The following is a 12,554-nucleotide window of genomic DNA, read 5'->3' as shown; positions in this document are numbered from 1 at the left end:
CTCAGCGTGTCCAGCTGCTAGAAGGGACATTTTACCAAACCTAATGTTGGTGAGTTTAGTTGAGCCACTGACCTCTGTTACTGTGCACTGAAATGTAATAACTGCAATAAGTTTAATACTAGTGTTTCTTTTAGACCAAATCTAGAAACTAACAAGAACAGAAGCTTAATGGAGTTATTCTGAAATGGGGGGAGGGGGGGTGGGGAAATGTCCCTAATCAGTGTTGCCTCCGCTTTAGGGTTTTCTGGAGTCTTTTTTAATGGATTGTGTGACTTGCATCTTCTCTGGACTGTTTCTGCTGCGTGTCTCCTAAAGCACAGTACTCCAAGGAATTCATTTTCATCGGCAGAATAGTCTCACAGTCCGCTTTTCCAAAGGGATTTAAGAGCTAGGACTGGCTCCTACAGAATCATAGAACGGTCTGGGTTGGAAGGGGTCTCGGAAAGTCACCTAGTCCAGCCCCTCCTGCAGTCAGCAGGAACATCTTCAACTAGACCATGATGCATAAATCAGCATTTATGGTTTGTTGTTTTTTTTAGGGTAGGATTTGTTCTATTTCAGATGGTGAAGTAAAGCTGTTCAATATGTGCTCCATACCACTGCACAGCCACCACTGTCCTCCTCAGCCATCGCGGGTACCCAAGCAGCGCACACAAATTTAACTGTATGAGCTTTCATTTTTATCTTCCTTTTCCCTCCTTTTCTCCAGTTAATTATCAAAATTATTATTTCTAGTCTCATGTTCAGTCTGTGAAGTGTCAGCATAAAATTATGGCCTTAATCATGTAAAAACATTTGTTTTGAGCAGACCTCAAACTTGCTGACCAAGTACAAAGCAGTGCAAAGCGCTATGGGGCAGTTTCTCGAAGAGGGTTGTAACAAAGGGGTATGAATGCCTAATTTTTCCTGTCTTAAGTGCTTAAATGTCACTTGGTGTGAGACTTCAATATGCCTAGCAAGAGGTAGTAAAGCACTATGAGCCAAAGAGGCAGGAGTATTTTAAATAGCACAGTAGGCACAGGGTGAGCCTATCTTCAGAGGGGGAAAACAACTCTTTCTCCACGAAGATAAAAATTCTGTTCATGACTTCAGCCAGAAAAATGAATGAAGAGAAAGGAAACCCAGTTTTAGTTAAGAGAAACAGGTGGAAAATATAAAATGGGCAGGTTTCCTCTTTGCAAGGTGAAAATTGGAGTTCCTGCAGTAGGTACAAGTAGGACAAGTGCTCTTGTGTGAAGAACTCGTAGGTCTGAGAAGGAAGTATGTGCCTAGTGCTTCGCTATGTCTTACTGTTCGTTGAAATGTGTTGGCAGTACAGTCTGAAATCACAGACTTTCTTATAGAGAGTTGATCCAGTAATATTATAACACTTGAATTATCCTCAGATTGGCACTCTAAATTTATGCCTGGCAAATGTACTTCAGGACAGCTCATTGCAAAGGTTTGATTCGGGCTGTGCTTTAAAGAAAATGTGATTCTGATTGAAGAAAGTAAGCTGTGTAGTGTATGCCAAAGTAAGAGAAAGGGGTTGTAACTTACAGGAGAGACAAGGAGTCCGGGTATGGATCGACTCTACCACAAATGGTCAATATATTAGCAGTTTCTAGTGTCTGACCTGTGACACGTTTGCATAAACTTACAACGCTGGTGTTGTCTGATACGTGGTTTTCAAGTTCTGGCTTTAAATCTGTTCAGGTCCCCCTGTCGTCTTACTTTAAGTAGGTAAATGCTGTCTCTTAATGTTGCTAACTAAAATGTACTATAGCTTTTCTTCAGGGAAAACTCAGAAACTGAGTTGCAAATTAGAGCAATGCAAAGTGACTCCCTCCCAGGTGTCTGCTCCACTCCCAGCTGTGCCTGGGGAGAGAGGTGTGGGCTCTCACTCTGCTGAGAGCTGAGCATCACAAGGAATTTCTGCCACTGTGCTTGACTAACCCATGTTTGCCACTTTGCTGTGCTTTTTACGGGAGAAGACAGCGATGAAAGTGAATCAACACAACCGCATTGAGTCAGAGTACATCTACAGCATAGGCGTGCAAACTTTTTTTAGGTAGAGTTTCCAGTTCAGTTACTGAAAATGACTACTATGGTTTTACAAAGTAAAACTGCAGTATCTTTAAAAAAGGGACTCTTTTCTAGGTGTTCTTGTCTTGCGTGGTATCCGTCTCAACCTGAATGTTGCGTTTGTTTGTAAGTGAACTCAGAGTATAGCCTATGTGAGCAAAACAACAGCTGTATTCTCTGTCTGGACCGTCTTGTTTCATCAGTGGCGTTCCCTTAAGCCTCTAAGGGTATCTGATGTAATTCCCTTGTATAACGGTTTACAATAAAGTTTGACTTATTACAGATTTGTACACTCGTTTAGTGCTGCTTCTGTTTACAAAGGCGACTGCCTCGGTGTTTAGCAGCTCAGTGTGTTCTGCTGGGCAGGACCTGCACAGTGCTGATCCACCACTACCTCTGTAGCTCCTCCATCATGTTTGCCTATTACTTCCTACCTACTACCCACAAGCAGCCCCATACCTGCTGCATACTTAAGGGGCATTCAGCGAAGAAGCTTCAACCTATCAAGTCTGTCAGCCTCCTGAGAGATGATGAGAGGGAGGTTGTAGACAGACAGATGTTGGTCTCTTCTCCCAGGTGGCCAGTACCAGGACAAGAGGACACAGTCTCAGGCTGCGCCAGGGGAGGTTTAGGTTGGATGTTAGGAAAAAGTTCTATACAGAGAGAGTGATTGCCCATTGGAATGGGCTGCCTGGGGAGGTGGTGGAGTCACCATCACTGGAGGTGTTCAGGAGGAGACTTGATGGGGTGCTTGGGGCCATGGGTTAGTTGTTTGGGTGGTGTTGGATCGGTTGATGGGTTGGACGCGATGATCTTGAAGGTCTCTTCAAACCTGGTTTATTCTATGTATTCTATGATGTCAGTTTCCTGAAGGAGAAGTTGCATCTACTGTGAGATCAGACCTGCGTATACTCACTCAATTCTCCATGGTCATCACCATACCTTTTAGCTGCAAACATTCCTCATCAAAGGAGTTTTCCACACTTCATGTTGCAGTGGAAGATGAAAGAGGGTTAACTTGGGGTTTTGAGAGCCACTAGTGAATAAATGAGGCTGTCCTGTTTGATTGTCACTCGAGCTTCATTGAATTGATCTCGGAACCTCACCCAGGTGAACAGGATTTCTACTTTTACATGTAAGTAACTGTAGACTTAGGTTGTGTTTTTCTAAGGATTGTAGCCCACGATCTGTGAAAGGAAATGCCTGTGCTGCTTGTTCAGCATTGGTTTAGGAAATGTGTGATCAAAGGCAACAGAATTGTCCGGGCTATGGGGGATGTCTTAGAAACTTCAGGATATGCTGCCTACCCCTGTAGGTGCCTCATCTCCCCTGAATGATATGTAAGCTGAAATTGTGTGTACTGTGTCCAGTTCTGGGCCCCTCAGTTTAAGACACTGAGACACTTGAACGTGTCTAGAGAAGGGCAACAAGGCTGGGGAGAGGCCTTGAGCACAGCCCTGTGAGGAGAGGCTGAAGGAGCTGGGATTGTTTAGCCTGGAGAAGAGGAGGCTCAGGGGAGACCTTATTGCTGTCTACAACTACCTGAAGGGTAGCCAGGAGGGGGTTGGTCTCTTCTCCCAGGCAACCAGCACCAGAACAAGAGGACACAGTCTCAAGCTGTGCCAGGGGAAGTTTAGGCTTAAGGTGAGGAGAAAGTTCTTCACAGAGAGAGTCATTCGCCATTGGAATGTGCTGCCCAGGGAGGTGGTACAGTCCCCATCCCTGGAGGTGTTAAGAGGGGATCAGATGTGGCACTTGGTGCCATGGTTTAGTCATGAGGTCTTGGGTGACAGGTTGGACTTTTGATGATCTTTGAGGTCTCTTCCAACCTTGGTGATTCTGTGAGTCTGTTTTAATTGTGTTTGTATAATTTTGTTTGTATAAATTAAATTGCCATTGAAGACCAACTGTGTGGAATGTGTAGTACCCATTAAATGAATCCATTTTGAAAGCTGAAAGGAAAAGAAATAATTCAGTGTCATGAATTCCAAATACTTGCTTTACGTGTGCAGGATGTTGTTGTCCTATTGTAACAGTGTCAGAATAGCGACCCTCGTGGGATAGCATAGAAACATCTTGGCAGAGGAGGAGAGGAGTTACTTTGTACAGCGGGGAAAAAGAATCTGAGAATGAAGAACGAGTAATATGGATCCAAGTCACACTCTAAGCCATCATTACTTTTTAGATCCTTATTTCAGCAGGTGATGAGATGGAGGAATCAGGCACTGAAGAAGACCTGTGTATCCTGACCAACTTCAAGCCCGTTAAGAAAAAGAAGGATGGTTTGAGTCTACCTGTATGACACCTTCCCCCGACCGGTGTGTTTGCAGGTTTAAAGGCAAAACAGGTACCTGGTGGCCTGCGGGACAGTCCGCATCTGACAGATCCCATAGTCCTGATCACGTGGCATTGGTGCTGTGGTATTGATCCAATGGTTTCATAATGAAAACTGCCAGTTTTATTGCACCTCCTGAGCTTCTCTCTGTAGCCTAAGCGGAACACAAGCAGAGCGTGAGAAAAGACCGGGGATGATTTCTGCCACTACAAAGGTCGATGCTTCTAGTAAAAGATTTTTGGAGGGAGGCCTTTCCATATGAGCATACCTGGCTGGACTCTTGGTTCTTTGCAGGTGTTGAGTGCAGGCACAGAAGCTGATTTATTTGCACAACGCAAAGAACTGATGTTAAAATGTACACATAGATGTGTCTATATGTTGACCCACCAGGAAACTCCTGGTAATTAAAAATAGAATTTATTCTTAGAGTGTTGTAGGTTGGGGTTTTGGTTTTGTTTGTTTCTTTATTTGGGATTTGGGGTTGGGGTTTTTTTTTTGGGGGGGGGGAGAGGGTGGGGTTGGGAGTGGCGGTGGTGTTTGTATTTTGGTTTGATTTTGTGTGGGTTTTGGGGGGGGGGAGTTGTTTTGGGTTTTGTTCGCTGGTTGGGGGGGTTGTGGTTTTGTTTGGGTTTTTTTTTTTCCTATTTTAATAAAATCTGTTTAGAGAACAAATGTTAAAATTTCTGGAAAAGGTTTTACTCCTGTCAGCAGGTGAAGAGCAGTCAATTTATTCCCGAGTAATCCATTCCTAAATGGCTGACAGGTGAAATGATTTACTAACACTGCTGTGAGCAGAAAGTGATTTTACACTCTTAATTGCTGAAGGGCCAGCAGCAGAGCAACTTAAGCAATAGAAGTGTGAAGGTGAAGCCAAACCCTATTTTATTAACTCTCCAAGACATACACAAAGATCCCTGTGCAGAAGCGATTGGGGGCAGAAGGGTTTGCACCGGTTAGGTTTAAATATCTCAGAGACTGTGTGTTTTGCTACACCGAGAAAGAAGCACACGTGCTCTGCCCATCAAGAACATTCAGAGTCAGTGTTGTGTCCGTAACACAAGTTTTGCCTTTTGAAGTTACAAAACGGAGCCCCATCGGACCCCCCCGGCAAGTCGTCTGGTAGCGGCCCGGGCTTCCCCGCTGCGGCGCGGCTGCCACAGCTGTCTGCTCTCGTCAGCCCCCCGCTCCCCCCATCCCCTGGCGCGGGGCGCGGTGAATGCTGCACACCCGAGTCATCGCTAAGAATAAACCCTACCACAACAGCAGCCTCGCTCAACCTGAATCAGCCTGGCTCTGCTTTGGGAAAATGACCCAGCGAGTGACTTCATGCAAGATGCTCTATATAAGCCGAGGAAAAAAACAGGCGGTCGCAGAGTGCGCAGGCTGGGTGGAATCAAAGCCGGGAAACGACCTCGGGAAGGGATTCCGGCCGAGTGAGCACCGCAGTTATGTCACAGGTATGGGGAGAGCTGGCCGAGGCTGGCTCTCCTTGGAGCAGGCTGCACAGCGAATGTGTTACTGGTTTAGATGGTTTGCTTGGAACAGCTTCTTAGCAAGTTACCCTGGCTAACCAGCAAATTCAGCCTTCCTGCTCGTGTTTATGTTGAAGTATTTAAATGCTCTGTCACTATAATTTTAACAAGTTAGGAGGGACTATCTGATGAAGCAGCAAAGCAGCTGCCCTCCCTGTGCTTGCTTAATTTAGTTTCTCAATTTTCTGGTTTACCATAAATATTTTTATTTATATAGGAAAGGAGGGGGAAAACCATTTGCACTGTTGTAGTTTGGGATGTTCTACAGGAGTGATTCCTGCTGCTTTCCCAAATCGTTTTCAGACCATGATTTGACCTTTTGGGTAGGCTGTGGCTATGCTGAAGTGTGCTGCTGTGTAAAGCTTAATGCATTAACATACAGGAAAGGAGAGAGCATGACTGAATTTTTACTGTGAAGATGTGATATTTGAGACTGGAATCTTGTATTGCACACCGCTGTGTTCCGTTTGTGACTAACAGTTTTGTTTTCACTGGGCTCCCCAATAATCAGGGTTTCAGAGTGATCTTAAAATTAGGTGAGAAACATTGAGATTGTCACAGGAGTGTTATGTTTTCGACACGAGCTACACGTGCCTGGCAGCACACACCCCATCCCTCCCCCAGGGTGAGTTTTCTGGGGTGTGTGGGATGAGGAGGAAGAACAGGAGGGGAGGGTAGAAGAGCACAGCCCTTCGACCACACAGAGTAACTCAGTTTGGCTCATTTTCTTTACTCCAAAAGAAGGAACTTGAAAAACAAGTCACATATCTTGAGAGCAAATACTTTTTGACTTGGGACAGGAGGAGGTGAAGCGCAGGCTGCGCTGCTGCGCCAGTGGGGAATGGCTTCTGGCAAACCCTGCTTATAAACGCACTTGAATTGGGAGCAATTAGCGGCTGCGAGGCTGGCAGTTGCCTCTGCTGGCAGGCCCATAGCTCACCTCTGTGGCTCACAGTAACCTTCCTGTGTAGCTGCTTCACTTCTTAGCTGGGGGCCAACTAATCCACAGCAGCTGTCCTGCTGGAAAATCCACCTGTAATCAAAGCATGAGAGGTTGTATTTTAAAATAACTGGGTGATACCCAACACTTTTGCTCAGCCTGGCTGTGTCTTGATGCATCTCAAGTACCTCCTTTCTTTACTCTGTCCTCCAACAGGTCTTTTGGCTCAGTAAAAGAAGCCTTGCAGTATATTTTTCTCTTGCCAATACTGGGTGAAAGACTTTGGCAGGTTTTGTATTCCTCTTAAGAAAACAAGGAGTTGTTTTTTTCCCCTTTCTGTTTTGGAGCCAATATAGGTCTGTACTGTGGACCATGCTGTGGGCATGAGGGACTCTTCCCATCACATGCCAGTTTTCATTACAGACAAAGGACCCCTGGCTGTAGGGATGGTTAACCAGCTAACTGACCAAGAGCTGTTGTGTGTTCTGAAGCGTTTGCCACCAGCTGTTCCCCTTGCTTGCTTTGGCTACTCGAGAATGTTTTCCCCAGAGATCTTGTGAATGTTTTGTTTCCCACAACACATGCAAATGGGATTGACAGCAAGCTATTCTGAGTGCTCCCAGGAATTTACAGCCAGCAGAAAGCATGCCAAAGGCTCCAGTGCAGCCACCCCACCCCTGACCAGAGCCAGGCATGTGTGTTCTATCTCTGCAGGCTCCCTCGGACTTGCTCTTTCAGCCATTTGCAGCCCTTGAGGGATCTGTTTGCTTGCACAACTTTTAGCTTTACAGGTGGTGCCTAAAAATGCGTGTGTGTGCTCCACTTCTGCCAGAACCCAAATATTAGAAGTCCTGTGTATGTAGAAATGCTCAGAAAAGTTTCTCACTGACTGTTTGGTGCAAATCTTTGGGGGGGGGGGGGGGGGGCACACAGATTTTATTCTTTTTAGTTGCCTCTCCTGTGCACATTGCCTGGTGGGACCTGGGCAATCTGTTCTTGAAACAGCAAACTGAAAAGCGACTGTTAATGGTACCAACTGCTGATGTGAACCAACATTATTGTGATTTTCCTCTAGCAAACAATCTGTAAACACATCAGCCCTTGGCCATTGCAGTGTATCACCTGATGATTCATCTGTTTCACTATTAGATTTCCTCCTCCTTCTTTGGGACTCGACTCCATTGTTTCCTATGTGTTTAGGTCATGCATGTGGATAAACCTGTTGAGTGCTCAGATACTTTTGTTCCCTAAATTTAAGATCAATAATGGGTCAAGGGTTAAATTTATGTCAGCTAAATCAAGCCAGACTTCAGAATGTCTCTGGCCAGTTTCCCAAAGAAGTAAGGAGTAGATAGAATACATAGAATAAACCAGGTTGGAAGAGACCTTCAAGATCATCACGTCCAACCCATCAACCAATCCAACACCACCCAAACAACTAACCCATGGCACCAAGCACCCCATCAAGTCTCCTCCTGAAAACCTCCAGTGATGGCGACTCCACCAGCTCCCCAGGCAGCCCATTCCAATGGGCAATCACTCTCTCTGTAGAGAACTTTTTCCTAACATCCAGCCTAAACCTCCCCTGGTGCAGCCTGAGACTGTGTCCTCTTGTTCTGGTACTGCTTGCCTGGGAGAAGAGACCAACATCCATCTGTCTACAACCTCCCTTCAGGTAGTTGTAGAGAGTAATAAGGTCACCCCTGAGTCTCCTCCAGGCTAAGCAACCCCAGCTCCCTCAGCCTCTCCTCACAGGGCTGTGTTCCAAACCCCTCACCAACTTTGTTGCCCTTCTCTGGACTCGTTCCAGCAAGTCAACCTCCTTCCTAAACTGAGGGGCCCAGAACTGGACACAGGACTCGAGGTGAGGCCTAACCACTGCAGTGTACAGGGGCAGAATGACCTCCCTGCTCCTGCTGGCCACACTGTTCCTGATGCAGGCCAGGATGCCATTGGCCCTCCTGGCTGCCTGGGCACACTGCAGGCTCATGTTCAGTCTACCATCAACCAGCACCCCCAGGTCCCTCTCAGCCTGAATGCTCTCCAGCCACTCTGACCCCAGCCTGTAGCTCTGCATGGGGTTGCTGTGGCCAATGTGCAGAACCCGGCACTTGGATGTGTTCAATCTCTTGCCCTTGGACTCTGCCCATCTGCCCAGCCTGTCGAGGTCCCTCTGCAGAGCCTCTCTACCCTCCAGCAGATCAACTCCTGCCCCCAGCTTGGTGTCATCAGCAAATTTACTGATAATGGACTCGATGCCCTCGTCCAGATCATCAATAAAGATGTTAAAGAGCATGGGGCCCAGCACTGATCCCTGGGGCACACCACTGGTGCCTGGCTGCCAGCTGGATGTGGCACCATTCACCACCACTCTCTGGGCTCAGCCTCCAGCCAGTTCCTAACCCATCGCAGTGTGCTCCCATCCAAGCCAGGGGCTGACATCCAACTGAAGCACAAGCACGACACAGGAAGGAAGGGAATGTGGTATCCCGTCCCATCTATTGTAGATCATTGAATCACCAGTCTGTACCTGCAGAATGACTGGGCAGGGATGGACAGAGAAAACTTCAAAACAAATGTTTTTAAAGTTGGACAATCCACTGTCTCTTTCAGAAGCTGTGCAAGCAGAAGACATTTTCAAAACACTAACAGCAGCGACAGATTTTGGGAAGGGCAATGCAGTCGTGGTTGTGCATCTGGAGTGTAGCTGAGCGTATAGTCTCAAGGCTGAGATTGGTGAAATATTAGCAACTCTGTATGTTTGGCTTTAGAACACCAAATGCTGACGTGTAGGCAATGCATCTCTTTCTTAGCCAGCCCCTGTGAAAAAGAAGCGTCCGCCAGTGAAGGAAGAAGACCTCAAAGGAGCCAGAGGAAACCTTTCCAAAAACCAGGAAATTAAATCCAAAACCTACCAAGTGATGAAGCAGTGTGGTAAGTCTCCTTGATGGAAACAATTAAGCAGCCTTACAAAGTGAAACAGCTACTTCATGGCTCTGTTAAGTGAAAGGGTGGAACAGCAGCCAGAAGTGTGCTCACTGACCCCGGCCGGGCTGTGCAGGGACTTTGTAGCCATCATTATAGCAGCACTGAGAGGAGCCAAGAGAGCTCTGCTTGGAGCCATCATTCTCCCTGTCTGGACAAAGCAGGAGGGAGAGCCCTGACTTTGCCTTCTGAACCAGTGTTCAAGCCCTGGGACAATAATCAATGTCCACTGTGACTGCCCAAATTGAAGATTGGAGGCTTGGTCATAGATTAGAGGATTGTTTGGCTTCTCAGATGAATTTCAGATTGGAGATGAAGCAGAAATTGGGGGGGTAGGGAGGGGTGTGAGGGGTTAAAGGGCATAAAGTGAGAGATGAAAGAGTGACTGCTTAAAGTGAATACCCCTGATACTCTGGTTTGGTGGTGATTTTCTACCACCTAGGAAGAGTATGAGGAAAAATGATTAATTTTAACTCCTTTTCATCCTGGACCTCAGTAGTTTTCAAGTTTCTAAGGCAACTGGAGGGATTTGGGAAGAGTCAATGCCAGCAACCAGCTACAGGTGCTGCCAGCTGCCCCATGCTTGGGATGGGAGCTCTGTGCTTTAGTTTTGGGAAGCTGATGGATGGATGAAATATTATTTACCAAATGTCTACATATGTATTTAGCAGCATTAGTGTTAGAATCCAGCTCTGGTGTGCTGCTTCACTGATTGCCTCTCCTGGTTTTCTTTTCCAAGAACAAATGGGCTCTGCAGCACCCTCCGTATTCAGCCGGGCTCGGACAGGGGGGGAAACGGTCTTTGAGAAGCCGAAAGAGGAACCAGCCAAAAGCGTCTTTGGCTGACAGTGGAGCTGGATGTGTCTCACCCAGATGGCGGTTGTAATATCTTCCCAGATTTCTGCCCCTTACACCAAAGTCACTGTAGACCCTAAGTAGTTAATTTCCACTGTCAGTCATTAAGTCTGGAACAGACTCGTGTCAAAGGGTACAACTTCTGTGTGGATTTCTACTCTGTGCTTTCTTTCTGTGTCTGGAATGGTGTTTGTTATGATGGTTTAATAAAAAAAGTTTGTTGGACATGGCTTGGCACATGATGGTGACTCATTGCAGTTTAGGCTTGGAATAAGCCTGTGGACACTTGGGCATTACAAGCTGTGATCTGGTTTCTCAGACACCGAGAATAAACATCCCGGTGACACAGGTTTAATGTCAGTGCAATGTTTTCACGCTGCCAAGGGGTGACTGAGGAGAAGCTGGACAAAAGGGTGTCGCATACACCTGGAGACTTCACCCAAATCATTGCTGGCTGCAGCAGTGCCCAGCTGAAGCCCCTCGGGTCTGGGCAGTGGGTGCAGGGTGATGGCCCCCTCCCCTCATGGCCTTCCCCTCCTAACCACCCTTACAGGCCTTCCTCTGCCACAGCTCTCCACATCACTATGCCCCCTCCCAGCCCTCAGGGCAGTGGGGCTGTGGTTTGCTCACAAGCAGCTCTGCTGGGAGGCAGGATGCCAGGCTGCCAGTGTGCCACAGTGCCAAGGGAGGGCTTTCTGCCAATTCCACAGCAGCTTTTTCCTCAAGCCCGTGAGGTTCTGTTGGGTGCAGTGAGCAGTGGGGTGTCTGACGGCAGCACGGGTGCCGTGCTCTCCCTGACTGAAGAGACCAACGACCCACAGAGGGTCTCTGTACATCAGACCCACACTGGGTGGAAACTGTTTTGTGCAACTCGGGTCTTGATTCTGCTTCATTAAGTATCAAACCTGTTTTCCCCTGACGTTATAAATGAGAGCATTTCCCCTCAGCTGGAGCTCTGTGCTGAAGCTTTGTTGGCAGCTGCCATGCTTCTCTCCCGCCGTGAGTTTGTGAGGGCGTGTCTGGGGATGGTGAGCTAGGTGCCACCTTTACTTAAATAATTGATTTTGCACAGGCTAGACCTGAGTAAGAGGTAAAAGTGATAAAGAAGGTCTCTGTGCCCCATGAAGAATATCACCTTTGCCTTTTGTGTCCCAGTCTCTTGAAGCTCCCGGAGAGGCGGCAGAGTTGGGGGTGCATAAGGCAGCTGTAGATTCTTGGTGTTTAAGGAGGGATGGGGACTGTCCTTAAAAAATTAAAGATATATCACTGGTGTGTTGCCCTGTCCCATTTTTCTCACTTTCAAAGATTATTATCTGCAGCCAAGACCTTGACTTCTCTCACTGCTGGACACCATTTTTCCATGAGGCCCAGGCTCCTCACAGGTAACTCAGCTCAGCATTTTCATCTGAGAAAGACCCCATCCAGAGCTTTGAAGATTAAAAACAAATCACAGTGAGAAACAGAGTTTCCATCTCTGGTAGCACTGGAACTGTCTTTGAAACAGGTTTAATAAACTCTCCTTAATTAATCTGTCAGGAGAATTTGGCAGGAGGTTACTTAATAATTAGAAAACCAGAGAGGGACAAGTGAGGCAAAATGTTGTTACTGCTTTCTTTTGTATGATACAAAGGGCTGAATATTGTGAATGTGCCAGACTGGGTAGCAGGGGAGGTGGTGATGCTCTATTTTAGATCCAGATTTGGGGATGTTGGTGCTGATTTAGCAAAGTGTAGAAATATGTGTCCCACAAACTTGCAAAGCAATGTTCATTCCTCAAGGTAAGAAGCCCTGGGTGGTGCAGGGCTGCTGCCCTCTGGCAGCAGCAGGCACTGGACAGCAGTGG

At 46.9% G+C, this 12,554-nt stretch overlaps 1 protein-coding gene across 2 annotated transcripts in view; it reads left to right on the top strand.

Annotated features, from left to right (window-relative positions):
* LOC104300419 (musculoskeletal embryonic nuclear protein 1) overlaps positions 1 to 10,932 on the top strand; it is a 48,755-nt gene extending 37,823 nt beyond the window's left edge. The window contains exons 1-3 of one of the 2 annotated variants that reach the window (XM_054167330.1): positions 5,728 to 5,856; positions 9,685 to 9,805; positions 10,596 to 10,932. In XM_054167330.1, the coding sequence (XP_054023305.1) occupies positions 5,848 to 5,856; positions 9,685 to 9,805; positions 10,596 to 10,702 (237 nt within the window). In that variant the 5' untranslated portion in view covers positions 5,728 to 5,847 and the 3' untranslated portion in view covers positions 10,703 to 10,932. Of the gene's footprint in view, positions 1 to 5,727; positions 5,857 to 9,684; positions 9,806 to 10,595 lie in introns of those variants that run through there. The other variant, XM_054167338.1, reaches the window with a different exon arrangement.
* The last annotated feature ends 1,622 nt before the right edge of the window (positions 10,933 to 12,554 follow it).

The sequence above is a fragment of the Dryobates pubescens genome, chromosome 1, assembly GCF_014839835.1.
Source record: "Dryobates pubescens isolate bDryPub1 chromosome 1, bDryPub1.pri, whole genome shotgun sequence".
In the NCBI taxonomy this organism is placed as follows: Eukaryota; Metazoa; Chordata; class Aves; order Piciformes; family Picidae; genus Dryobates; species Dryobates pubescens.
Note: the sequence above shows the minus strand (reverse complement) of the source record. Positions and strands in the feature narration are given on the sequence as shown.